Genomic DNA, 27,402 nt, shown 5'->3' on the forward strand with positions numbered 1-27,402 from the left:
CCCGATCACCGCCCCCCAACGGTCCCGGTGCCGGTGGCCATGCTGTGCCACGGGGAGGGCCTGCTGAGCTCGCTGGCGGCGCTGCTGGCGCTGGCGCTGGCGCTGGCGCTGAGCCGGAGCCCGGCGCTGGCCTGCCTGCTGCCGGCCGGGTTTTACCTGGCGCTGCACCTCCTGTCCCTGGAGCCCGCGGCGCCTCAGAGCGCTGAGCGCGTCCTGCGGCCCCGGGGCACCGCCGCCCGAATCGCGCACCGGGGCGGCGCGCACGACGCGCCCGAGAACACGCTGGGGGCCATCCGCCAGGTCAGCACGGGCCGGGGCTGSGGGGCAGGCTCAGCCTGCTGGGCGGTGGTACGGGCTGATGGGTTGKGTTTGATGATCTGCCTTTCCAGCACCAAGCCCTCCTCGCCGTGAGTTACTGCAGCTGTGCTTCCTACAGCTGCTGGAAGCTGTGTGGCTTCATTGTCAGTCCTTTGTCCCCAGGGAAATTCAGATCGTATCTGAGTCTTGTGAGAGCTATTATAGCCTTGGTGCCGATGGATATTTCAGCAATGCAGCGATAATGAAATAATGTATTTTACTGATAGAGAGACAGCACACGGAGAGCAGACAGCAGCTCAGTAACAGGTTATTTGTTTTTTTAAACCTTGGAGATCTGTGATGAGGATCTTCTTATGGGAGGGCTGATACCAGGAGACTTCACAGTCATGAGTTAGTGCTGCTCATCTGCAAGGCATCAAGGCACAGCCAGGGTTCACAGTCTGTTTCTGAGGATCATTTGMAATTGTGATTAGCAGGGTATCTGTGAGGTTGAGATGTTGCTGCTCTGAGGGTYTCCTACCTTCACGTGAGCCAGGGCTCTTAGTCCTGATGAATTCTAGAGCTGCTCAATTCTGACATGGCAGACACCTGTAGGTAACTTCTGTACACCTCTAGTGCATACCTGTTTTTTGTCTTTCTGGTGCATTGTCCCTTTTACCAGGAGAGCATTTGTCCTTCAGAACTATGGGTCTTGTTTGCCCTTCACTCAAGTGTTTTTCTGAAGAGTTCTTGGCAAGGTCCAGGGTAGGAACAGGATGGATGMAATGTTCTAAGGCAGCCTGGCTGCTTATTGCTCTCTGATAAGGGCATTCCTCAGAGAGGAGCAGCAATTTGCCTGCATCCATCTAATGCTTGGTACACACATGATAAATTAGTGTTTACTAAGTGTYAGTCTGCAAATTATGTAAACTGCAGGCATTTGCTTCCCTTCTCTTTTAGAAAATAATATATATTAAGGACTTCATCAGAAGAAGAGAACAGGATTCTTTCCTGCATTTTTATCCTGATACTGTGGTTTATCCAATCCCAAGACTGAGGCATRATCACTATGGTTTTATCTGTAAAATAGATTATATGGTTCAATTGAYCTATGAATACTCAAACAATGACTTGGATAAAACCTTCTATGTTCTGCAGATGAAGACTACTGAAAAGAACTTTTTTTTTTTTACCAAAATACAAGCTAATTATAGCTGCACCAATGTCAAACCTATAAAGCTGTCTGTTCTAYTGTATATGTGATTTTTAAAATGTTTTTTAAGGCAGCTGAGAATGGAGCAACGGGTGTGGAGCTGGATCTTGAATTTAGTGCAGATGGTGTCCCCATTCTCATGCACGATGACTCAGTGGAAAGGACAACGGATGGGGCTGGGAGACTGCGGGACTTGACTTTTGAGGAAATCAGGAAGCTTAATCCATCTGCAAAACACCGGCTACGGTAAACAAACTACTCTGAAATTMCTCTTTCAACAGAAAAAGAATAATTCTTGATCAACAMAATTATTGATTTGAACTATCACTGATRAAAATTTTTGAGAATTTAAAACTCAGTCCCATATGCTAYTTCTAATTTGATTTTAGAAGTGATGAGACTATATCTCCTTACCCATCATTACATTAGGAACAGTGAAGCACAGTCAGGAAAACTGATTTTCAAGGACAAAATCCGCAGACAACCAATGTGAAACAGGTCAATCTCTACCTAAGCTTGTCCTAAATTGACTGCAGGACACTAAAGGTGCTGAGATTTTCACGACAATGTCTCCGGGACTCAGTCCTTGTGTGTGTGCAYGTGTGTTGACTGCATTCCAATGAGTTCTCCATTTCTACAGGAGCCAATTCCAAGATCAAAAGATACCAACTCTGAGAGAAGCTGTTGTGGAGTCCATGCATCACAATCTTACAATCTACTTCGATGTCAAAGGCCATGCAAATCAGGTACTGCTCACTGCAGCAAGACACCTTCCCTCACCCCTTSTTTGGGTTTCTGACCTGCTGTTGTGCTGGGCTTAGACTGGTCCGTGTGGTGCAGACCCTTCTTCARTATGAGAGAGCCCAGGTCCTCGCTTTGTGTCACCCAAAGTGGTCCTGGGAAGCTGCAGCTTCAGATTAGCAGAGGCTTGTGCAAGTGTTGTGCTCAGCTCACAGCACTGCTGTGAAACAAAGCAAAGGCAATTCCTGAGGGGAGCCAGAACCTCATCCTCAGCCTCCAACAAGGGATCTGTAATTTGCATTTCTGAAGGCAGGTGAAAATGATCAATCACTAACATTTTATGTAWATTAGAATAATTTTTTTCTTTAGCCTAGTAAAGTATGGGAATAAATTCATTTTCCTCCTGAACTAAACCTTAGGTAGCACTAAAAAATTATATCCAAAACATATTTAAGAGTATTTCAAACATTGAGAATCCTACTTGTTGTAAATAGAATAATGAAAAGGAATTCTTCTGCAAAAAACCAAAATTTCTGTTAATGCTGTAAACAAGATGCTATTTTTCTTCTTCCCCCTTTATATTTCATTCTTGCTACATAAAGCAGGGAAGTGTTTTTAATTTTGTTCTAAAATGACTCTGCAGTGTAAATTAAATGTGAGTGTATGTATATAATGTCTCTGTGTGTCTCTAATTGCAGGCCGTTGATGCCCTGAAACAACTCTACCAGGAATTTCCACGTTTGTATAACAGCAGCATTGTCTGTTCTTTCATGCCAGAYGTTGTTTATAAGGTAATGTTTCCTAAAAAAGTTTTATTTTTGATTTTTTTTTTAGTTGTGTCTGGGAATTTCAGTATGATATAAAACTCTCAGTTCCAGGTTACTTTCAGATTGTTCAAATTGCAAAGGTTTTTAAAAATAAACGAAGCATAATGCATAATCTTGTTMGATCACTCTATTCGTTAGATGCCCATCAGAATCTACTGCAATTCCCTCCATTCTGAAAGCAGAAAAAAGTGCATTGCTCTTGTGGTTGGTATATGGCCAGGTATCTCTGTGCAAGGTAGCTGGTAAATGCACTTCTTATTGTAAATTATTCTTAAAATTCTTTGCTCATTCTTATTGCCAAATCTATTTACTATTTTTTTCCATTACATACATTGCATGACTGCTATGTAATTTCTTTTAACATAAGAGCAGGTATTCAGTATGTTTTAAAGGAAAGAACTAATAAAATATCATGAACAGCTTTCTAAAAGAGTTACAAAAGGMTCTGGAGGGGAAGGGGAGCAGGATTCTGGTAGAGTTGTAAATGCAAGCTAGCACCTTCTACCTAAACTCTCAAAARTTGTATTTAATGCAGCTGGGATTTTGGGTGAATTCTGGTCTTTGGTTCTTGGTCCTCCAGATGAGACAGGCTGACAGGAATGTGGTGACAGCACTGACACACAGGCCCTGGCAGCTGAGTCACTTTGGAGATGGGACACCTCGTTTCAATTCCTGCTGGAAGCATTACTTGTATATGGGGCTGGATGTCATCCTGGATTGGAGCCTACACAATTTCCTGTGGCGATTGTGTGGGGTTTCAGCTTTCCTCATACAGAAAAACTTTGTTTCTCAGTAAGTGTTGAATCTTGCTCATGTATCAGGAGATACTTTCTTCTATTTGTATATAGGGTGGAGTTAACACAGGATGTGCTTATCAAAATGTTCCATTTAGTGTTGGGTAAGGTGATAATTTTTTTACTCCATGCTATTTTATTATTTTAATCCTCTATCTTTTTAATCTGAGTTTTTATCTTYTGTTAGGCCCTCAGTATCTCAAAGAGGAAAAGTGTTTGTTACTTTTGCCTGTTTAGAGTAAGGGAACACAAAAAGCTGATGTTGCAGAAGATGACACACTRTTTTTCCATGATGTGATGCTGATGGAAGAACAAAACTCAGCTRTAGGCTCAGTGCCTTTACTCTGTGTAGTGTCAGGCTCCTCTGTCTTTGTTTCTTGCAGGGACTATGTGAGACACTGGTCTTCCAAAGGAATCCACGTGGTTGCCTGGACAGTGAACACGTTCGCAGAGAAAAACTACTACGAAAGTGTCCTTGAGTGCAGCTACATCACTGACAGCCTGGTGGAGGACTGTGCCCCTCACTACTGACCCAGTGTGAGCACCCTGCCTTCCTGGGGCAGGTCTGCATCCCCCAGGGCATCCAGCAGTGCTGATGGACKGCTGGGCAGAGCTCTGGCAAGAGGCAGAGCAGCAGCTTCTGCCTGTGCTCCCRTCTCAAATGCAGGAAACCCCTCTGCTGCACTGGCCAAAGCTGTGCTGCAGCCACACAGAGTCTGAGGAAGTCACTGGAACGTGARAGAATCAGATTTGGCAAGCAAATTGGGCCATACCTTGTCTGTGCAGGTAGTTTTATRATTCTCTGACTATTCCTTTGCTTTGTTTAAATTTTGGTTACAAATTTGTATCAGCAACTTTTGATGTCAAAATTTTAAATTGTAACTTGACGTTAGTAATTTTAACAGCATGTTCTACAAGTGTRTACTAATTTGAGGTTGATTTATAGCACCTTAAAATGATCTACATTACTGTTCTTAAAATAGAAACTGGAAATAATGGTGCCAAAATAGAAGATGAGTATATTTCCCTGCCTTCATGGAAAGATGGCTGTGCTGAATCCTGACAAGGAAGAAAAGGCCAGCTTTCCATGCTGGATATGAAGGTTATGAGAATTAACAAATAAAACTTGAGTAGCTTCTTATCTTGAGACCTTTTAAAAGAACCAAAGGAGAATAGGGAATTGTTTCTTCTAATGAAGAAATTACACAGCACATGAATGTATTTGTTTTTAAAAGAAAGCTGTGTCTTGAGTGCTRGTAAGCAGTAGAACAAATGGAGTTGGAATGTCTTTTTAGTTTGCCTTTGTTTGCATGATTGAAGGGCACTCACAGGGGTATGGAGACTGTAATCCAGATTTAACTTAAACTCCAAAGAGTCTGCAGTTACAATAAACAAGTCTCTGAGAACTCATGGGAAGGTGTTCTTTATCAGCTGTGCACAAGTGCATTGATGTAAAATGTCTCAGTTACTGCAGATGCTCCCACTTAGGGTAAATCCACACTTCTGGAATACCACAGGTTCATGCTACAACCTGTCGGGGGAGTGGATTTTTTTGCATGTATCTTGAGCTCCTTCCAGGTACAAAGCAGCACAGGAGAAAGGAGGTGGTTTTCCCTGTCAGGATGACAAGATCCTCTTCTATGCATGCCCCTGATTCCCCCTGCACTGCAGCAGCAGCAATCTCAGCCCAAGTACGTTCTGTCCAGATTCTGTCCTGCCCCTTCASGAGTGCTGTGGCCTCTGTTGCTATTGCTGAGCCTGACTGGTGCTCCCGTGTGGCCTCTGAAGGGCARTGACTCCTCGTGGCAAATGGCCTTTGCTCCAAAGGTCCAATTGTTGTTGCTGCTTGAGTTTCWGGCCCTGCTGAGTCACCATCCTCAGTGCAAACACCAGGCCCCTGTCCCATATCCACAGCAGACTCTACAGTTCTATGCACTGGGGACCAATGACATTGAATCTCTGTCTTACATTGTGTGTAAAGTTTGTCCTTTTCTCCATGCCTATGGTGGCTGGGGTGGGTTGTCTTTAGCCTAAATTAATGAGGAAAAGATGTGCCTCTTTCCAGAGCAACAAGAGAGGAATAAACCAGACACTAGTAGAAAATGAGGTAAACAAACAAAAAAAGAATTACTATGATGGTGGCAAAGCTGTGGCTGGGAATAAAAAGAAGCGACATCCAATCTCCCAGTCATGTATGATAAAAAATCTTAGATATCTAACTTCCAACCCCTCCTTTATGGGAAAAGATGTGTACACTTTCAGTTTACAAGCAACGGTTTCTACAACGTATCAGTCATTAAAATCAAGTTCTCTTTCATTCCCTTCTGTTTATTTGACCAATACTTCAGGTTTGGTTTAGATCAGATAAAAACCATTTAAACAATATAACTGATAAAAAAAATTAAAGCAGAACTTTTATTTACAATTAGRCACAGGTTTCCTTACATTTAGTCAGCACCACGTGGTCAGCTGAGGAGGAAGCCTTATCACATCCAGGCGATGCGAGTGCTGGGGGAAGGCTGGCACCAAATGCCAACAGGTGCATATTCCCTATCGCAGTAACTGAAGTCCCAGTGCATTTTGCAATCCTGTTCTCTATTTTCCTTCCATTTAGAGGTAAAAAATGGTTATTCTTCCAGTCATTAGTGCAAGAGAGCGTCGCTTGCTGCAGTCAGCTGTCGGTGATTTCCCTCGGTGCTGCCCGGTTCCAGTTCCAGTTCTGGGGGTCCTGGCTCAGCGCCGATTGCCGGGCGCGCAGAGCGAGCTGCAGGGCCCGCGAGGGGCCGGGGCCRGGCGGGGAGGGCTCCCAGCCTGCAGGGCACAAGAGAACAGCGTTAGTGCTGTGCTGGGCAGCACCACACGAGCAAACAGCCCCGTGCTGCGCAGGGAGCACAGCTCCTCGGGATGAAGTTGTGTGACTGTGTAAATCAGGATAGTTTCATTGTGAGCATGATGATGTCCTGGGGACTCTGCATCGTTAGTAACCTCTTCTGACATTCATACCAAGATGTGAAGTCTAATCTCTAAAGTGAGYTAAAATTCTCACTATTGGGTGCTCCCATAAGACCAAATCTCCCATAAGATTCCTTCATTTACCCAGGAATTTTGCTCTCTAGCATACAGAAATGAGTGGTCAGTCTTTAAAAATCACCACCTCCTCCAGAACAATACAGGCACAACCTATAGAAAATATTCACCCCACAAGCCCAGTCTTTTCTCTTTACACAAGATACTAAAATGCTGTGTCTCTGACATGCAGTTGTCACGTGCTGTGTCTGTACACCAAACATTTTTACTGAGCTGAACTTCCAACAGCTTTCTGTGTTTCATCTTTGTTGCTTACCTAGTGGAAAATCACTGCTGCTCGAGATCCCAGCAGAAAAGGGATGCTGAAAACAAAATTCACAAGCAGGTTTAGGTCATCATTTCCCTCACATGTGTATTACCTTGCATTTGAAAAAATACCAGTAACCTGTAACAAAMCCATACTCTCCAGGTCTTAAGCAGGTTTGTGATTAGGAGTGCTCCAACAGCTATTCTGATCCCATTTTTGTACCTATTCAAGTTAATCTTTGAAGTTATTTCCAAGCATACAGGACTTWGCTCCACATGTTCTACATCGTGCCCCAGATTCTATATGGGGAATCTAGATTTCCCCTCACCTCACCTCATTGTAGGATTGGTTTTGGTTTCTGTCAAATGCATTTCCTGGGTAGTCTGGCACTTCCTGGGCAGCTTGCCTGGATGGGCAATATGGAGAGGAGCTTCTCTGGAAAACAGTATTTGGTGTTAGCAGTCTGTATTCTGACTTCCAGCTGCGACTTACAGTCAGCACTGCTCACATCCTTGTTTTAGGGAGATGGCCTTTTATTCATATAATAATTTTAATGATAGGCAGTCATACAGGGGGATTTGACTTTTCCAGGGAGGAAGGAGAGGAACGTCTGTCTATCAGGATGTACCTCTCTCTATCAGTATGTAGGTCCAGGAGTTTTTACTCAGCTCAAATAAAAACACCAGACAGCACCTATACATGCACATTTTAAAACTAATTTGATGGTTCAGCAGGCTGGACTGCCTTGAAAAATAAATTGGAGTTTAGGATAATAGATGTCTATCAGTGTTGTAGGGGATTGAGAATGCGGTTAGGTCAAAGGACTCAGCTTTACATCAGCTGAAAATATTAACACAGCATAACCCCCCAAGGAAATCCATTGTCAAGGGAGGAAGGCAGCCTCCTCCTCAGYCTAGGCAAGGTTCAAGTGTGACCAGACCCTTTGGTGACCATCCTGCACACACATTGGGAATGTTTTCTTGCATTTCTTAATCATAAATTATCTGGTGAGGGTCAGGACTTTTCTATATCCTTCTCAGGTTGAATTCCAGCTTGGAACAAGTAAGGGAACTTCCATAGCATCCTTTTGATGTCTGGAGCGGGTAATCAAACAATTGACATGAAGTTTTAAATCCAGACTTTTCCCAAACCAGCAGCACAGTCAGAGAAGTCCCATGGAACTGTACCAAGTAATTAAACAGCAGTACCTGAGGAGTCTGTACCAAGTAATTAAACAGCAGTACCTGAGGAGTCTGTACCAAGTCATTAAACAGCAGTACCTGAGGAGTCTGTACCAAGTCGTTAAACAGCAGTACCTGAGGAGTCTGTACCAAGTCATTAAACAGCAGTACCTGAGGAGTCAGACTGAGCTGCTGGCCCTGGTCCAGTGCAGATGAGCTTCGCTTTGCTCTTTGCAGGGCCCGCAGTTGTTTAAGTAGAAACATCTTATCTTGTCCTGCCTGTAGTTGAGACATATTTGATCATTAGCCAGAATGGACTAATTGTCCTTGAGAGGTTCGAGGCCAGTAAGTAACCACTGACCAGAGTAATTCCTTCTATTCTAAAATAATCTGTCTACAGAGAGCTGCAGCAGCACATCTCGAGGATACAATTCTTTTGCTGCAACTCTATTTGTGAGTTAAATTTCACTGCAACTCCCATAGGAAAGAGCTCCCACTCTCCCTTGCACAGTTATAGGAAAAACAGGTTACAGCTCCACAAAGCTGGATGAAACAATCAACACAGAAGCCAAATTATACAAAAGATGTAACTGAAAGCCAAACTTACATTAATAATTTGCTTACGTAAGAGTTTGGTCATTGTCTTTCTTCCTCGTATTATTTGCCAGTAAAGATAAGCAAAAATTCTAAACAAAACAAAACAGAAGAAGTCCAACACATAAGGCATTTTCTCCTAGTCAGTGTGTAAACAGAAATGTATCTTATTTATTTTAACCCATTAAAAGGCATATATACACACATCTCTGCCCTTTTCTGGTTGGTTTTTTTTTGGCAGATACTTACAGTACAATACCAGAGAGGATGAAGAAGAAAAGTTCACTTGTAATTAAGTTATGGTAGATCCACACCACCCATTTAGAGGCAGTGTAACTTTCCAGTGTTTGTATCCACTCAGAGACTGCAGCRTACATAGAAGACAAGCCTCTGAAAGGACCACAACCCTCTGAAGGTTTTAACCTGAAAGTGTGAAAAAACAGTTACTCAAAGCTTCTTATATTAACCAGAGAAATTGTTAATACTGTGATTTTGTACATCAAGATGCTCCTCAGTTTTCTATAGCCCTCTGCTGTCTTTGGGCTCCCAGGGCACTTCCCTGATCTTTATTTCATTTTTACCTTGTGTCCCTCTCCCCAGCCCAGTCTATGCTGTGAGAGATGAGTCCTTGCTGCAATGGATCAGTACCAAGTTCTGTCAGCACAAACTTGACCTAAAGGAAACGTGCCAATCACCATAGCACAAGATACAGCAAATTGAAAACCAGGATTTTTTTAACATTTTACCACAGGGAACCATCATTTCACCTTGCCTTYAGGGACATGAGTCACTGCAGATCTTCAGCAGTAACAGAATGTAGTGAAATAAGGCAGCCCATTTAMAAAAATTCCTATTTTCAGGTAGACTGAAATAGGAAAGTGTTTGCTTTAAAACTGAACCACTGCAGACAGTGAAATCCCCACTTGCCATCTGGAACTGTTTGCTCCAGTAGCTTTCATCCCATCTGTTTTCATGTGTAGTCAGCTGTCTCACTAAATATTGARATCACATCACTGACAATTGTCAAGCAAAAGGCACATCCATGCTGCCCTCCTGWGACCAGAATAACACACAAACCAAAGCAGCCCTAAAACACTGCAAACAGCCAAGATGCATTATTACAGGATCAGCACTGCCTGCAGAAGAGCCTCTGAAGCTCATAAAGAGTCCAGAAGCTGACCYCAGCTGAATTTTTCCAGCTGTTTCTTTGCTGCACACCCCGTATCACCTATAACATAAGTTCAGGAACTAGGACTTGGGGGTGATGCATTTAAATAGGAATCAAAAATCTCAATGCAATTTTGTTTCTCCTCCCACTTTCTTAAGGGACAGGTTACTCCATGAGCCATATTCTCCCAAACTCATGGAGCATGTCTTGTTTTCAGAATACCAAAAGTGTCACAAACATCTGAAATCTTCCACCAGCAATTAAYAGAATTTCTTTTATAGAGAAATGCAGGCTCCTCTGCCTGGTAGAAGGTCACACATGCAGCATAATTTCATAGGCTGGAATGCCAGTGATCTTCCATACCTCCAGACAGTGACTCCAATGACAGACAGGACTCCAACCAAGGARGGACAAAACAGCAGGAACATGAAGGATGTTGTCATTTGAGCAGTTCTCCAGACTTTGCATGGGGGTTGACAATTCTTCATCAGACTGACCTTTAAAGAAATGAAGGTACTTTGGAAGGCTGTTACTGCTACTTCAACCTGGTTTATGTCAATCCCACTGAAATTCCTGGAACAGCATCTATCAAAACTTTCCAAGAGCAACTTTTATGTGAATTTGATAGATCTACTGTAGTTTTGGAAAACTTCAATAATATAGTCTTAAAGTAGTAAAGGGGCAAAGTGAGGTTCTGATGGATTCTTCAGAACTCTGTTAGYAGAGTTTGCTTCTGTAGCAAATGCAAACCCATGATTCAGGGAAATTTGAGTCYATATTTCTACCTACAGCTTTCTTCTTCTACATTCAACACTACAAACAGCTTAATGACCATCTGGTCATACTACTGAGACAAAGAATTCTGAAAAAAACCACATTTCCACCATGACCTTTAGCTGAATCACCCTGCTTACACCCAGACAAATTGGGGGGAAGAGTGGAGCTGGCGAGCAGTAACTGGAGGTGAAAGTCCCAGCCAGAGGCTGAGTGTCTACACTGGCATATGCACTTATCCACTGTTCATTCCTCAGCCTTTCATTTTACTACTTTATTATTTATGATGAAGACAGGTAAAGTTTCTTACCTTTTTCACAAAAAATAYTATAGAAAATGCTATCATCTGGATACCAGGCAGCAGAGGTGAGAACAGGATACCAATCCTACAAGAAAGGATTTGYAAGCAAAAGAAGTTACATCCTCACTATTCACCACACAGTGCACTGAAAACAGAAAAACCCCACAGTAACTTCCTATTCAGACAGTATGTGATTATTTGAAAATGTGATTGTGTTAACCTTGATCCTCTAACAGTAAGTCCACCTTGGAAAATATGCACCTTCAAACATAGGTACCTATGTACAGATCTGCAGAAATCTCTTATAATTCTTGGAAATAAAGCACCTTTTCCAGCATTTAATACTGAGACTATTTCAAGAACATCATCCCAGTGGGGAATTAAYAAAACTCCAGGACATTCCTGCAGGAACCTGTAACATTTCTCCCAGACCAGGTGGCTACTGGGTAAACTAATGAAGTTATTATTACTGCCCATAGATTACTCTGGCAAGTCACAACCTTTATCAAAGGCACTTAATAGGTCACCCCCCAGACATTTATTCTGCTCTCTCTGAACGCTCCCACAAACATCAGARTAAGAATTTTCCATGTAATTTCTAAGTGCAGATGAAGCTTTGGCTGTAAATGTAACTCTTACCAGGTCAAAGTTTGTGCATAGATCAAATCTAAAACATTTCGTCCAATGTCAAATTCTGGCAGCCCCAGGCTCACACAGACTGTAGTTCCAATAATTCTGGGGGGAAAAACCAAAAGCTGTAGCACCATAGTATTTGCTAAATGGTAAAGTCCTCTGTGGAAATCCCTGCAAATGACCTGAATACAAGCAGCAGTGACAAATTATTTAGAGGCTGCATATCTGTCATGCAAAACAGCCACAGCTCGTTCATTAGACTGTACAGCAAAAATGAAACAGTTTGGCAAAAGCAGACTTCCATAACACACAGTAGGGTTGAGATAAGTAAACATTTCACAAAACTGAAACAGAAAGCYAACAAGGACTGCATCAGTACATATCTATACTACAGTAAGTAACTACTTATTACTTGCTTTAAGCACAAGCATCCTTGTGCTTAAGCAGCTGAAATGTCAAGTTACAGTCAGCAGCAAAACTGTAACAGCTTTTCAGGTACTGAGAATTTCCAGCGTCAATAAAAAATRAATGAAATTTGTAGAGTGATACTCAACATATCCTCAAGTACATCCTACTTCAAACAAACTGAGGTTGTAAGAGCTGAAACAGGCAGGTAATAAAGCATTGAGRGGATTCCTACTGAGGACCAACAATCACTTTTAGTCACCTCATTTTTTCCTGAGCTGGGTAGATTCAGTTTTTGGCTTGTTGYAGCAAGAACAATAAAGGTTTTGGTRCYTTGAACACACATCTTGATACCACTTTATCAACACCACCATCAACAGAGCTGGGTTTTCAGGAGGTTACTCTGAACACAAAATATTAACTACAAGCAATTGTGCATTTAACCTTTCACAGGTCTACACCAAGGGATTTTGCCCAGCTTAGGGCAGGGCATTTGTCACAGCTGACACTGCAGTTTTAGCTCCGTGACCTCTTGCTGGAAGGTGGTTTCCTACCTGAGCACATTGAGAACAGCAGGATTAAAGTACACGAGCAAGAGCCATGGAAGAAAGGTCATCCAGGGCCTCTCCACACWGTTTTTATTGATTTAAGAAAAAGTTAACAAATCCTCTTCTTGCAAACCAGTCTCATTCAAATTATGGGCAAAAAACAAACAATGGATCTCCCACACAGAAGTATGGCCAAGAATCTAAACACTCAGGAGAGCTGGTGAGCACTTAAACACTCTGCTGCCTAAGCTGTAAGTAATGTTGGGCACTGGGAAGTTCACACAGCAGATGGCAGAATAAACAACCTCTTCCTTACATGCTCAGCTGYACTGACATCCAGTCTACAATACTCTCTCACTTAGCATGTGCAGGCCTCTGCCTTTCAGAGACTCATTACATGATTAATAAGACTGATAAAATCAGATTTAAGTCTCGTGGACGCTGTAGTGACAGAACTAAGAGGGAMAGAACCACAGGGGGACAAAGCAAGGAAAGGCAGCAATGTGCCCRTGCTTATGTAGAAAAGATGGGTTTGTGCTTGAGACAATTCCTGCTTTATCAGCCCACACTCAGGAGATCCGTAAGAGTGCACTGTGGCTTCCTCCCTGCCTGTGTTCCCATCTCCAAMGGGAAAAAGGACACATTGGGAATGTAAAAGGGTCCATGCTGATCTCCTTCTGGGGAGGAACTGCAATATCCACAAGGCATGTACACAGAGACTCTGCCTGGCAGAGAAAACCAAGGAAACCTCACTGAGGCATGTCTGCCTCACATGCCAGACATGTGTCTGCTGGGCTCTTCTCACATGGAGAAAGCAGATTGTATCTTTGGTTAAAGAATGAAAACATTAGAATAAAAAKATTAGAAAAGTAGTACTCACCTTCGTAAAAACTCTCCAAAGAAAGAGCCAAGCAAACAAAATATGAAGTCAACTAGAACAAGACGATAGATATCTTGGCCAACCAGAGTTTCCCAGCACTTTAAGAAGCAGAAGAAAAAAAAAACAAAACAATACCCAGAAGTCAAAAATCATGCAATTTGAACATTGTTTCCAAATGCTTGGGCATCTGAAACTTGATCAAAGATCTGAAACTTGATCAAAGATATGCTAACAGTTGAATTCTCACAGAACAATGCTGCTGACCAGCTGAGGCTGGAGCTGGCCCAGTAATTTTTTCCTACAGTTCATTTCTCTCAAGTTGCTAATAAAACAATGTTGGGGCAGCAAACAGCTTTCCATCACATGTAGTTCTCTTTGCTRAAGCAAGTCTCTTATCAAAGTGCTTTCTAACCTGTCACTAAGTCAGAGATTTGTGTTTTTGCAACTTTACCTGTGACTCTGAGGCAGCGACAATGTTAAGCCAGTAGTAGCACAGTATTCCAACAATGGACATTTTCAGGATGATATTTCTAAAATCAAGAACAGTAACCACATCAGCAGCTGGCCCAACACAAGGAAGTGATGGCATTTCATTTTACACGTTATTACTGCCCTTGGCACTGACAGGAGCTCTCGGGGGAGCTCAGGTTGGCACTGCTCCATTGTCCCACAGAAAGGGAGCTGGGCATGACAACCCTGGCACAACATCAGCTCAACTGGCTGGGGCTGGGGCTCCTCAGGGCACCAAGGGCTGAGGGACACRGGGGTGAGGCACTGCTGATTGCAGGCAATGGTTTTGAGGGAGATGACCTCAATCCTCCCTCCCTCCCCTTCCCTTCCCTTCCTGGGGAGGGGCCAGCAGCCCAGGGGCCATCTAGGGATGCCACAAAAAAACTCAAGCTGAGTGTCACAGAGCACCCAGCTGCGAGGAAAACCATTCCTATCCTGATGTAGAGATGTAACACCCCCAAAAGGCTCGTGAAAGACAAAAGGTCATGAAGACAAGAGTGTACAGAAGCCTTTGGAGAAGATGAATTCTCCCTCACAGCTTCCTAATGCCCCCACACACCCGGCCACAGCTTTGTATCAAAAACAAGTCAGACAACTTCTGGCCAAAAGCACTAARAAGTGGTACCAAGAAATACCTGACAATAGTGACATATATGTGCTGTCCAGGACTCTGAAACCTCTCCAGGTGCCCAAGCCAGGAGAAGAAGAATGGGATCAGTGTGTTGAGGAGAGATGCAATCACAGGTAGCACCAACATGGCAGCTTGGCTCTCGAGATCATTTCTCTGCCCTTTCATGAACAGCTTAGAGAGGAAGAAAAACCCACAATGAAATAATCCCAGCTTAGAGCCTTAACCAAAATACAGCCTCTATGTGAGTTCACAGGGAAGCCCCCTGGGCCAYGCCCTGCACACTCTCAGGTCAGAGCCTGTCAGGTTTTATGGGCCTGTGAGCAGCAGCACAGGGACCCTCTCCCTTTCCCCAAATTACTGGGATCGAGGATGGAGCCCCAGCTCAAGTGCAGCTCCTAGGGAAGAAAGGACAGGTCTTGCAGGGTCACCAGATTCATGTCCCTAAGCTGACCTTGAGGCAGCTGCTGGAGAGAGGAGGGAGATTTGTTCACMCCCTCAGGTCTGACACTGGAGCCATGACCCCCGTGGGACAGGCCCTGCAAAGCAGCTCTTTAAGCCCAGCAGAATTTGTGTCTGCACTGGCAGCAAGGACAGCTCTGCTTCCCAGAGCTCCTCGTGGTGAACACATCACTGCTCAGTGTGGAAAATGCAAACTCTGGGCCTTACCTTGAGGTTGTTAATGSAGAGGAAGTAAACACCAGCACAGGCAGCAACTGCTGCTCCCAGGGAAAAAACCCAAGCAAAAAGATGAACAGCAATGCGAAGAACTCTCTCCCTCACAGAAAARTTTATAACTTCTTTGTTTACTTCCATGAGGTCTTCCTGCAAGGAAACAATTCCTCATGAAGAAGTTCTTAGCCAACAGCATAAGRCAAGACTTGTTTCAAGGAACTAGCTGAGAAACTGAATGAAAGATTATTGCTGGAGAAGATGGGCAGAGTGATATCCTAGGAACGTTTACTGGGGAACTTGGTGTTCCTATCCTAAAAGTCAAGTTTCACAGATAATATTTCCAGCCTGCCTTTTGTTTATAAGGAAGGAAAAAAAAACCCAGAAGAAATACTGTGTTTGGCAAATATTTAACAGTCACAGAAATTCATTAAATAGAACAGAAGCATACAAATACTTATCTGTAGCTCAAAGAGAAAATGAAAACAAGCAGCTAAGCCAACTCCAGGAGCTCAGACCAAATGAAACTCAAGCAGAGAGGAAGACTAAAGTCTCTTAGGCACATTTGTGTCACTCTGMCAGAAGTTATAAATTGTTTGTGCACACAAAACCTTCTTGTTTTTAGCAAAAGTAAGTCTCTAACAGAATGACTCATGCACATTAATTTTGTACCTTCTGTGGTTTGTACCTTTATTTGTGTGCTGAGATTCTTTTGTTTCAGCTTCACAGCTTTTTCATTAGTTATACTGAAATCCCAAGTACAGAGCAACTTGCTGGCGTTCCCAGAGTATGCCTGAACATTAAGGAAGTTCCTGCAGAAGGATTTTGCCATGCTGCAATGAAAATTAAACTAGTGAGATGTGTAACAGGGAACAGCAGGTCTGTGCAGCAGGGCAAGAAGGGAGATTTGTCATTTTTTTCCATCCTGTCCCAAGGGCACTGGAACTGTGTCAGACCATGTCACATAAGACAATGTGGAAAATAAATGCTAATGGAAGAAAAGAACTCTCACATTTCCTTCTCAAGATTGTTGCCAACAATCATTACCTGTGGAAGGTCACATCAATAAGAAACATTATTAGGAGCAAGAGCTTACAAAAGGGGATCACGATATTCACTGGTTTGAACTGGCATTCTCTGTATGTCTGTTACCATTTTGCAGTTATTTTTAATTTCTGTAATAAAGATTTGATTTCTAGAGACTATCTTTCAAGCAGAAATTTCTATTTAAACTCTACACCTGGAAACAAGGACCTACAGAAACATATTCAGGTAATTATTACTTCTAACTGTTGACAGGGGTTTTTATGGGGTGGGGATTYTCCACTTAATATAAGAGAAATAAGAAATTACAGTCAGTTTACCTGAACAACAAGATAAGAAAGCAAATGACAAAATATATTCCAACAGTGAAAATATAGGCAAGTTGCATGTTGTAAGATGGACCATTCTCTATTTTGCTGATTGTAGCATTGGTGTAAAAGCCATAGTAGAGCACTGTTTGTTGAAAATAACCCTGAAAAGGCAAGGACATCATTCAGAATGTTTGCTATCACCTCCACATGGTGGAAAGCATCATCATCTGAAGACCAATTAATGGAAGTGAGAGCTGTCACATTCCTTATCATTAAATCCAGGCATGATTAAATTTACATTTACRTTAAGTTTCAGTACTTACAGCTCCWGTGAACAGCTCCAGGCCCGTGAATGAAAGATTATTTGGTTCTGCTGCAAGAAACTGAGGAATTGTGATGAAACCAAAGTTCATGAGGAATGAGAAGAGGTTAAAATTTAGCAGCCACTTCAAGAAAACAAAGTAAGAAAGAACACTTGTTCCAAATTCAGCACCAATGATCTTCAGAGCCTTGTGCCATATCCACAGYAGGTAAAAATATTCTGAAAGGGTATTTCCAAGTCTCCGGAACGACTGAAGGGAAAAAGAGGTGAGAGATGAATCTCAGCAAACCAACAGGACTCAATTTCACATAAYAAAGCCTCACATTTGGAGGTTACAGTTTCATTTTGATGCTAAGGATGGATTTGCCCCACTCTGCACCGTAAGGTGTTAGCTGGTGTTGCTAAGTGCTACTGTCATTATTAATGAATGTCATTATTAATGAATACTGCAGTGCAAGTCATTATTAATGAATACTGCAGCAATGAACTGGTTCTTTGGTAAGGAACATGAAGCAAAACACCAGATTCCTCTGGAGACAAAGGTAACATCACAGCTGAAGTGGTTTGCTCTGCTGGCACTGACAGAAGCTTCTGGCACTTACCACTGCTGCTCCCTGCAGACACTGTGTACAGCAGGAAGGCCGAGCACCACGGTGTGTTGCTTTTTTTGTTATTTCATTAAGAACTTTATTTCTGTGGAAGAGCAGAGCAGGGGTGACAAGCATTACAGTATGAGTTGTAATTGAATCAAGAAGCCAAAGAAGGTGCTGCAAATAAAGTTTAAGCCATGTGCACATGAATTAGTACAACGTGGAGATGTTGCACTGGTTTGTTTTACATTAGATAATMCCGTGGCTCCTGCCCGTGCTAGGACAGCATGTTCTAACCCCTCCACTAACTCACATGGGAACAGAACTTAAATATATTCTGTGAGGAGACAAAAGGATGGTTGAGAYCATGTGGTCACTTTTCCATTTTCAATGGACAGCATCCAAGCTTCCTTTGAAAATAAATCTCAAGTCATCATTTATAATCAAATTGTAGGATCCTTATACACTCTTTTATAATAGTACCATGAGTGATTCTTCTTGTCTCCATAGTTAAATTATTTTCCCTTCAAGACATTAACTTTTTYTAATGTGCATTAAAAAGTATTCTATCCTAAAGTGATGAAGCAAAGCTGAGCAGATGGCAAAGCCCCATGATTGATTGCTAGATGCTGCTAGAAGTATAACGTTTGCAAAACCAAACAGATAAACTTCTGTTTTTACCTGATGTCTCTCTTTTTTGTCATGGTTTCTGGCAGCTTCTGGATTGCTCTAATCCTTTCGTTGGTGGACATACTTGCAAGACCTTCAACTAAATCTTTCTCTGCATCGAACCCATGAAAAAATAAATAGGGGATAATAATACAGTAATTTTTATATACAGTCTGAAATAGATATAATAACATCCCCCTTTTTCACTGCTGTCAAAGTGTGCAAGCTCTGAGACTTAATATTGCCCGGAGTATCTTCAGTTCCCTCAGAAGTCTAAATCAGATGCAAGAATGTTCATACAAAGAGCTGCAATATAAAGGAAAATAAAATACTGACAAAACTCCAAGATTCTGGTCCATTGCTTGATCACTGTTTGATAGTTACACTTCTATGACGCCACAYATTGACTTGAAAGCTAAACTTTCTCTTTATTTCTTCTAAAATGTTGATGTCAGCACTCAAACTCAGCCACAGACAGACCTGTATGACTGGACCATCAGGCTGCTTTCACAGAGCTGGAATTTGATCCCAATTCCAGACACAGTGGCTGAAAACAATCCATTAGCTGGTCAAACAAATTCTAATAAAGAGCTTAGCATTTCTTTTTACAATTTAACACATTCATACTGCACTGCACTTCATTTGTCATGGGATTTGAATGTGTTAGGAGAGTATAAAAGATTCTTCCCTAGCATAASACAAACCCAAGTTGTCCCCATAACCACAGAAGGGCTGTACAAGCAATTCTGGTGAGAAACTAAGAACAGTATCAACCACACCACCTTTGTACAAGATACTATCAAATACTGAASCACTTATTTAAAAGCCCTACCTCCACTGCACACTGGATCTGTTTCAAACATGCTGGAGAAAGTCATGAAGGTCTCATCGGGTGGTCTTCGGCTGCGTCTCCGAATGAAGCAGGCTAAATAACATCCACTTTTAGAAAGCCCAGACAGTCCAGGCAAAATGACTTAAGAAATTCACATTTCATTTTCACAGGGACAAGTTAAAACTCTACCATTCAGTCTCACTACCTACATGCAAATACACTCCCCCAGTCACTTCTTTCCTGCTCATGTTTGACAATTGCATGTGCTTTTTCAGAGAAATGCTGGAAAAGAGGAACTGAGCTGTCACGGAGAACTCCATCTAACCCATTCATAAATACACTCCTCATTTGAGACTTTCTTTCTAGAAGACAGTGCTTTCTAAAAATCCTTCCATTGTCTTCAGGAGGATCTGTGATGCACAACAATCCTTACCTTCTGATCCATGGGAAATTCTGCGGGTATCAGGATAATCCAGCAGATGGGAGGTGGAATGTGGGGTGTCAATCAGCTCTGGCTGAGGCTCAAAGGAAAGATTGTCTGTTGAAGGGAATCAGAGTTACATAAATTTGCAAACTGCTGTGGCTATTTACAGACACAGAATACCAACCCTATGACAAAATACAGCTCTTTTGCCAACATAGCAAACCTATTCCCATAACAAAACTCCCATGTTCCACTCCAATGTACATCCTAGTACTCAACAACTTACTCAGTCCTTACAAGACAGTATTTATTGATTTGTTAATACAACAGAAAGTCCATGGAATGCTAATAAAACACTTGAACTGTTAAAAAAAAAAAAGGCTAAAAATGTATAGACTTGAGCTTTGCAGAGCTGCAGGACTCCCTCAGGACAGAGCAAACTGTTACGTGTCCCAACAAAGATTCTCTAAGCTGGCCATGTGAGAAACTACAGACCTGTGAAATTTCCATATGGACTCGTGCTTGGTAAATGCTGGCTGCTCTCAGAGCCAGGTCCCAGGGAGTCCATGGGGATGGCCACGGGGTGGTTCTGCTCTCTCCCTCTGCGCTCTCCATAGGAGCCCAGGGAAGGATCATAGGGGCTTTGGGGAGAGAACRCATTCCTTTGAGAACTCCCCCTGTGTAAGCAATAAAAAAAGAAAACCTTGACTGTTATAAAAACCCTCAATAGGTATCCTTAATAATTTGCTACCTATTATCRTCAAATAAATGCTATAAAACAAACTCTGATACTGCAAGGTATTTTGTATTTAGAACTCCAACAGCATAATTTTGGTCATTAATTTTTCTCCATCTGAAGTTAGCTTAGACTCTAACTAAACAGGAGTGACTGCTTGGAAAATAAAGACATCCAATGTTATAGTCCACTGTGAAAGTTACTGGAACTAAAAAAATATCTATGATATTACACCATAAATACATTTACTGAAATTCATCCAACATGTAAAAAATAAACACATYATTTCCCTCGAATGCTGTCTTCCTGGTTACAGCTTTAAAAATTTGTGTGAGAATGAAAGCATAAAGGAGGGATCAAAATAAATCCACAGATTAAACTCCAGGGAAGAAATTTCTTCTGCATGTAAACTATATAATTGCTTCTGGTGCAGTCATACAGCAAAATTAAATAAACTCACCTCCTATCCATTTCCAGTGTCTCAGAGAAGTGGTAGTCTGGATTTTCAAACTCTTCATTGTAATGATAAGACATGRTAATTCCTTGGTTTGAAGGATGAAATCTTTCTTATTTTTGTCTCTACTGCTCCATTAATAAGTTAAGGGGAAGACTGATTACAGACCTGATTACAAAACAGATGCAGGTACATAAAAATTAAAAGGAAGGAATTYCATTTTAGCAATTTAGAAGATTCTGCCATTCCACTAACAAATAACATGAAACAATATAAATCAGCAGTGGTTGTAACTTCATGTCATTTACCATTGGGAAATTGGGGTCCACCAGAAGTTGGAGGTAAAATAGGAACTAATATTTCTCCATAGTAAGCTCTCTCAAACTGCAGTGCCAATGAAGTTTTCCCCAACACCAATGAGGCTGGGTTTTAGAAGCTTGTCAAAACATTGAGAAAAGAAATAAATTCTCTCCCTCCTCCTTAAACAGCAGAAGCCAAATGCACAAATTTTCTTGCAGTGTGACGTACAGTTGTAAAGCACTGCTCAGGTTTGGCAGCCTGACTTGCAAAGAGACATGCTTACAAACACGAGGGACTGATTGAATTCAAAGTCTCCCAGGTTAATCAGAACACTGACTTCACTTTGATTAGGCAGGAAGAAGGAACTCAGCACATCCAGTAAAAGCCCACCAGGCAATGGGAATGCACAGTGCATCCCCTTCCCTTCTGCCAACAACGGGGAGCAATTACTGCTGACAAGAAAACATGAACAGGCCCCCCTAAGTGACACTGGTGTTTCTCCAGACAACAATTTCACACCTACAGAGGCAGAGTGAGATCCTCCTGAGTGCAGAAGAGAAATTAGCAGAGTCCCTTTTCCTCATCTCCAAAAAAACTAATAAACACCCCAGGAATCCAAAGCTCTTACAGAAAAGAAATTCAAGGCTCTTATTTAAAAGTCATGAGAAGCTTAAATCGCCTGAAAGATAGCTTTTCTTTAACAGAAACCACATAGCTCTTGATGATCTTTTGAGAACTAGCTCAGAATATACCTGAACTTTTGTACAAACTCTCCAGGAATTAGACTATTCTTTTTACTGTATTAAAAAGCACAAATATTATTCTTGAAAAGTATTATTGTGATCTTCTGCAAAGACTTGCTTGGAAAATTAAACATTCCCTATAAAAGTGGTTTATATTTCAAACTGCAATGAAAAACTAAAGAGGAAGCAATTACTTTCTCAGGGGAAGAAAATTCTGCGACAATTCCCTTTGAGGAGTGTGCAAATTATATTTTTCTGGTTTTTAACAGGTTTTTTAACTGGTTTCCCAGGAACCCAGCTCTCTCGGACACAGCCACCCAGAAAGCTGGGAAGCTTGCCAGCAAGGCAGATGAAAAGCTGAGCACTGATCTAAACAGCTTGCCAGCTCTTCATTCAAGCTGTAGAGAGCACAGACATTTTGACAGAAGTGTATGGGTTGTGTAGACTCAGCACCACCCAGAAGCAAACCAGCAGAAAGCATCGACCATCCAGATGAACCAACCTGACATCAGCCCACAGAAAAAACACATCGGCCTGGCTGCCAAATACATCCAGCACTTCTTTGCCTTACTTATCTGAAAGGCCTCTAGGCTTATCCATAAAGTCTTACTCAGAAACTCACTCTCTCTTGGTTCTCTTGTCATCCACTTTATTTTCTTTGAGTGTTAAGATGCACTGCATGCCAGGATTACTATGAAAATCTACAGGGACATTTACAGACTAACACTGAACCCAGCATCTGAAACCACTCTGGTTTTTCTTCACTCACTATGTCTTAAGGATGTGAAATAAATTCTCTATGTATGCTGAGGCAAATTCAAATCTGGCGTTTTATACTTTTCTGACCAGTCACAGCTCACTGGAAAGAACCCAAAGCAGGTAATGCTCAAACTAAACCATCTCTATCCTCTTTTCAACCTATGATGGAGTGCAGTAAACCATAGCTCAAGGAAAAGGTATGACATTTAGACTTAGTTTTCTCTTTTAAAATACTTAGAAGGGAAAAAAATAGCTGGAGGACAGAGGTCATTTGTGAAAGAAAGCAGGATCTTAACAAATCTTCCATTTGCAGATTGATGTTCATTTGTGGATTACGTTTTTGGATTTCAGCAAACAACTAAGCAAATCTTGTGCACCTTCTCTGGAGTACAGAAAGGTGTAAGATCAGCAGTTTTAATCATTATTGATATGTAAATAAGTTAGAAAATACATGGCAAGTGGGTGCTTTCTGTTTAAGTTGTTCAACCCTGTAATGATGTAGACCAGGAAACTCCAAGCAGTGCAGACTCATACTTCTGGATCATTTCCCAGAAAAAAAATATTGCCTTTACATCACAGACCAACAACCTTGACTAAATATTCCTGTGCAGGAAATGCTCTACTATAGACAGAAATCCTCATGTAGAATGTAATAAAACAAACACGAATGTCTTGCCAAAATAGCACTTTGTCCTGGCATCAAGTTTCAGGAAAGCCACTTAGACCTTCAAGCTCCTTATCTATAATCCCTCAGTAAAAAAGATTTCCTAAAGTAACTTACACACATCTTGAAGTGCAATATAAACAGTGAATTTCAAATTTACATCATTAATAATGTTGAATGAAGGGAATAGAACTCATGGAAGAAGTGATTCAGAAGGCTGAATGTGCTCTATTTCCATAAAGATAGTTTAGTTTTGTAGGGTATGACTAGACAGGGCTTTAYGGTTACCCAAGTTTTATTCATGAATCCCTGTCCTGTTTAACATGTTCCACACAGCTACATGATGAAAAAAATCAGACTAATTTCTGGAAGGCAAAATTGRGTTTGAGAGACAAGCCAGAGTTTTACCTTCTGCATCAGCAGGCAGATTCCAGTGCTGATCACTACTCTTCTATCGCWGTCCCAACAGTTTCAACACTTTTGCAGCAAACCAGGAAAGCCTCTCAGAAAATCTAAAGGGCCTGTGAATTGACACTAAGCAAACACTACACTGGAGAAAACCTCAYGTCTAATTGATGTATTTGCAATGGAACCAGTGTGAATCATACACGGAAGCAAAAGCCACTTATCTTTATTGTATCTTGCCAAAGTACCCAACCAGCACCAACAAACAGCACCTGTTCCGGGCCTCCCATTGCGTTTTTATTGATGTCAGCAGGGTCAATTACAGGAACCAACATCAACTGTGCTATTTTAGACCTTGAATTCTGTTTCAACAATCTAAATTGCGCCTCTGCTACAAGAAATTTCCTAGTGACAGATGAGATGAACCAGCACTAAAGACTCATGTGCTTACCTTTGCATAAGGAAAGGAGAGAGAAACAAATTGAGGAAGGGGCAGGGACAGCATCCCCCTCACAGTGACCGTGCTGCTGTCTCTGCCAAGAGCTTGTTGGATCTGGAGCCCAAACGCACGAACTTCTCAGTCCTACAGTGCAGTGGCACCAACCAGGAGCAGATCCCACTCTCCCAAAGCCCAAAGCCCTTCCTGGTGAGAATGGGAGCAGCCAGGCAGAAAGATGCAGGGAAGTGTGTGTGCCATGAGGAACATCCACTGCCCGACTCTCCCTGCCCTCCTCCGGCCGCTCCCAATGCCTCCAGCTGCTCTTCAGCACCACCAGCTCTGCTCCTTGCCTGCTCTTTATCCATTTTTGTGCTTATTCATTTCTCTGTCTCTTCCTTTACATTCAACATTCCTGTTGCAATTCCCCCACAATACAGTAAGACGACAGTATTTTCATCCTGTTCAGTTTGTTGGCAAGTCAAATCCTTTTTATCACATGTGGTTGCTTAGATAAGTGTCCTTTGGGGAAGGACTGTCAGCTACTTTGTGTTTGCAGTGTCTCAAGCAGGATTCAACTTCTTCACCTGAGTTTAGAAACTTGCACCTATAAATGTGCTCCAGAAACATCTAAAAACTGGTTGCAATATGTAGCTAAATTTTAGTGTCCAGCAAAGTGCTATAAAGAGGTGGCACATGAAGTTTTTGCTTAAAGGGAGTGGGTGAAAGTTCAGATATTTCATTAATTCTGTGAAATTCATAGTACTTTCCCTAATCTACAACTCACATTTCTGCTTCTCCACCCAAATGGCCCAGAGATACAATTCCTATGGACTGAAGTACATGTGACAATGACTTTGAATGATCTAATCCTTTCCCTGGAGGCTCCTTTGAGAGCAACTTTCTGTGTTTGCTCCTTTGGGAGCAACTTTCTTTGTTAATTTTATTTTCTTAACTCTGACCACGAGTGCAAATTTAATTCATTGCGATAAATAATTAGAAATAGGGAACTGAAGGGCAAGAACAGTATACCTGGCAGAGAGAGGCAAGATTAACAAGAATAAGAAACAGAACCCTGCATTATTTCTTTAACTCTTGAAAAACATTACCTAGCTCATAGTCTGACCATTCTGGGGACAAAGGGCTAAAGCAAGAATCATTTCATATCAGTGCAAGTCAGTCTTGTGACTAAATTTCCAAACTGCAAATTGTCACATTCTCTGCATTTAGCAGGACTAAATCTTACTTTGCAAAACTAGTTCTTTAAGTCTATTAACCAACATTACCAGATACCTATATTTGAAGGAAATAACTGCTTACCAAAAAAAAGGAAGCGGTTTTTGAATACCTAGTTGGAATTAATTTTCTGCTTTCAGTAGAAAGRCAGCCCATCACATTAGGTCTATTAGAAGACACTGCTTACTACAACAGCTGTGACATTTTGCCTTCAAAGAAAGCTCTGTTTATTCTGCACTTGTAATGGATACCTATCCACTTGCARCCTCCAAATTGCACCGTAATGAGCAGTATCAGTTACAGGAGTCTCATTCACCAGTTCAAGTGGAAAAGCTTATGAACACCACACATACGATCATTTTGGATAATAAATAGGGCTTTACATACACTCAATGATCTTGGACTGAAAAAGAGCATTGTTCTGTTTGCAATTTCTGGCTTAACTTCCTGTTAAGGATATTGTCTCATTACTATTTGCACAGGCAGCATTTAACAGCACCCTGAAGGAAAACAAGCTTTTCTTTTTATCAGAATATTGTGAATACCAAGAGACTAAAACATGATTACGGGAAACCAGTCAAAAGAAGAGAACCAGTTTTGTCATAGGTTTCTCCTAACTCTTCAAAACCCTTATATGCAGTTTTCAAATTGTTTGGCAAATAATTTCACATGAACTGAATACGTTTTTTTTTTTTTTTTTCCAGACAAAATGTAGCTCCATTAAAATGCAATGTAGCATATTAGTATGTTAAGGATCTATTCTACAACAAACAGACACAACCTATGGACTGTGCAAGTTGCAATTAGAGACTTTTTCAACAAAATATGAACAGGGACACCATTGTAAAGTTCTAGTTCCTCTTCTGTCTGCCCATACAGCCATACCACACCACCTCAGCACTTTATCACTTTCCAGGGTAAAAGTCATTCTGACAAATTTATTTTGGGGGAAAAACAACCAACCAAACAGAAGACCACCAAAAGCCTAAACACCAAATTTAAAAATAAAAACAAAACTTCAGAAATCACTTGTTTTGCATGGAGTACTGACATATCAGCGCAGAAGAGATGCCTTTCGACATTCTTTACCACCTGCAGCCTGCTGCYACCCTTATCGTGAGGCAGGGCTGTGTCACATGGAAGGGACTGACCCGCAGCCACACCTTGAACAGGACTCCAGAGCCACTGCCCCACAGAGCAGGAGCAAGCTGCTGTGGGTCCCAGGGCTGGCACAGGAGMCACTGGGGATGCTCAGCCAGGGGAGGCACAGGACAGCACAGCTCCCGTGCAGTGCCACTGCTTGCAGCTTTGCTTTACTAACAGAGCATTCTTAATGACAGCAGCTTAGCAATCAAATCTTGGRTGTGAAGATTTGGCTTTTAGCTGTGCATTCAGCCTTCTGCATAGAAACGTTTCAGCCTCTGTAGGTTAAATAGTACTTCTGTGCGTTTTGAGGGAGTGACAGGGTGAAGGACCACAAAGACCATGAATACTGAAGCCTGAGATTTTCCCCACCTATTTAATACAAAATCCCGAAACCTCTTGTGATACAAAGACCTCACAGCCTGCCASCTGGAAAACAGTGCCACATCCATTCGCTAGCCAGCAAACACCAATATGCAGCATACACCAAAGTGAAATGTCACACTCTAGCTATGATCCCAGCCAGGTCGGTGCCACACCTCGGAGTGAAGGGTGACACACTGGCTAAATACCTCAGGGAAGCTGTGGCTGTTAATCTCCCACGGGATCTCCAGCCGAAGGCAAAGGAAGCTCGGATGAGAGTAACGGCGCACCAAAGCTGAGGCGGTCCGCGCAGCAAGGCTGACACCAAGCCCTTGGCTCGTTATCCGCCCTTCGGAGAGCAGGAGCCGTGTACATCCCCGACATGCCCGCAGCTCCTCACGGCTCCATCATTAAACGAGCAGCAGCCCTTTGTAMGCGGCAGCCACCGGCCAGGGCTGCGGTGACCCGTGC

At 42.1% G+C, this 27,402-nt stretch overlaps 3 protein-coding genes across 3 annotated transcripts in view; 1 reads left to right on the top strand and 2 right to left on the bottom strand.

Annotated features, from left to right (window-relative positions):
• The window catches only part of CCP110 (centriolar coiled-coil protein 110), a 16,371-nt gene extending 16,154 nt beyond the window's left edge, over positions 1 to 217 (bottom strand). Inside the window, exon 1 of the mRNA XM_057384146.1 lies at positions 157 to 217. The gene's annotated coding sequence lies outside the window, so the exon portion shown is untranslated. The remainder of the gene's footprint in view (positions 1 to 156) is intronic.
• Positions 7 to 5,278, top strand: GDE1 (glycerophosphodiester phosphodiesterase 1). Its single transcript, XM_057384152.1, has 6 exons — positions 7 to 300; positions 1,581 to 1,756; positions 2,151 to 2,256; positions 2,950 to 3,042; positions 3,659 to 3,870; positions 4,256 to 5,278. The coding sequence occupies exons 1-6, from the start codon at positions 40 to 42 to the stop codon at positions 4,401 to 4,403; spliced, it is 996 nt and encodes a 331-aa protein (XP_057240135.1). The 5' UTR covers positions 7 to 39; the 3' UTR covers positions 4,404 to 5,278.
• A 911-nt stretch (positions 5,279 to 6,189) lies between these two features.
• Positions 6,190 to 27,402, bottom strand: part of TMC5 (transmembrane channel like 5) — a 25,530-nt gene continuing 4,317 nt past the window's right edge. Inside the window, exons 3-23 of the mRNA XM_057384150.1 lie at positions 20,889 to 21,050; positions 20,188 to 20,369; positions 19,702 to 19,806; positions 19,269 to 19,361; positions 18,449 to 18,548; positions 17,780 to 17,870; positions 17,179 to 17,427; positions 16,865 to 17,016; positions 16,189 to 16,333; positions 15,498 to 15,653; positions 14,836 to 15,002; positions 14,142 to 14,220; positions 13,691 to 13,788; positions 11,864 to 11,959; positions 11,234 to 11,309; positions 10,513 to 10,646; positions 9,231 to 9,404; positions 8,995 to 9,073; positions 8,559 to 8,666; positions 7,540 to 7,641; positions 6,190 to 7,261 (exon numbers count right to left, since the gene is read on the bottom strand). Of these exons, the coding sequence (XP_057240133.1) occupies positions 7,199 to 7,261; positions 7,540 to 7,641; positions 8,559 to 8,666; positions 8,995 to 9,073; positions 9,231 to 9,404; positions 10,513 to 10,646; positions 11,234 to 11,309; positions 11,864 to 11,959; positions 13,691 to 13,788; positions 14,142 to 14,220; positions 14,836 to 15,002; positions 15,498 to 15,653; positions 16,189 to 16,333; positions 16,865 to 17,016; positions 17,179 to 17,427; positions 17,780 to 17,870; positions 18,449 to 18,548; positions 19,269 to 19,361; positions 19,702 to 19,806; positions 20,188 to 20,369; positions 20,889 to 20,962 (2,523 nt within the window). The 5' untranslated portion in view covers positions 20,963 to 21,050 and the 3' untranslated portion in view covers positions 6,190 to 7,198. The remainder of the gene's footprint in view (positions 7,262 to 7,539; positions 7,642 to 8,558; positions 8,667 to 8,994; positions 9,074 to 9,230; positions 9,405 to 10,512; positions 10,647 to 11,233; positions 11,310 to 11,863; positions 11,960 to 13,690; positions 13,789 to 14,141; positions 14,221 to 14,835; positions 15,003 to 15,497; positions 15,654 to 16,188; positions 16,334 to 16,864; positions 17,017 to 17,178; positions 17,428 to 17,779; positions 17,871 to 18,448; positions 18,549 to 19,268; positions 19,362 to 19,701; positions 19,807 to 20,187; positions 20,370 to 20,888; positions 21,051 to 27,402) is intronic.

The sequence above is a fragment of the Malurus melanocephalus genome, unplaced genomic scaffold, assembly GCF_030028575.1.
Source record: "Malurus melanocephalus ecotype Western Australia unplaced genomic scaffold, MMel_1.1 scaffold_689, whole genome shotgun sequence".
Lineage (NCBI taxonomy): Eukaryota > Metazoa > Chordata > Aves > Passeriformes > Maluridae > Malurus > Malurus melanocephalus.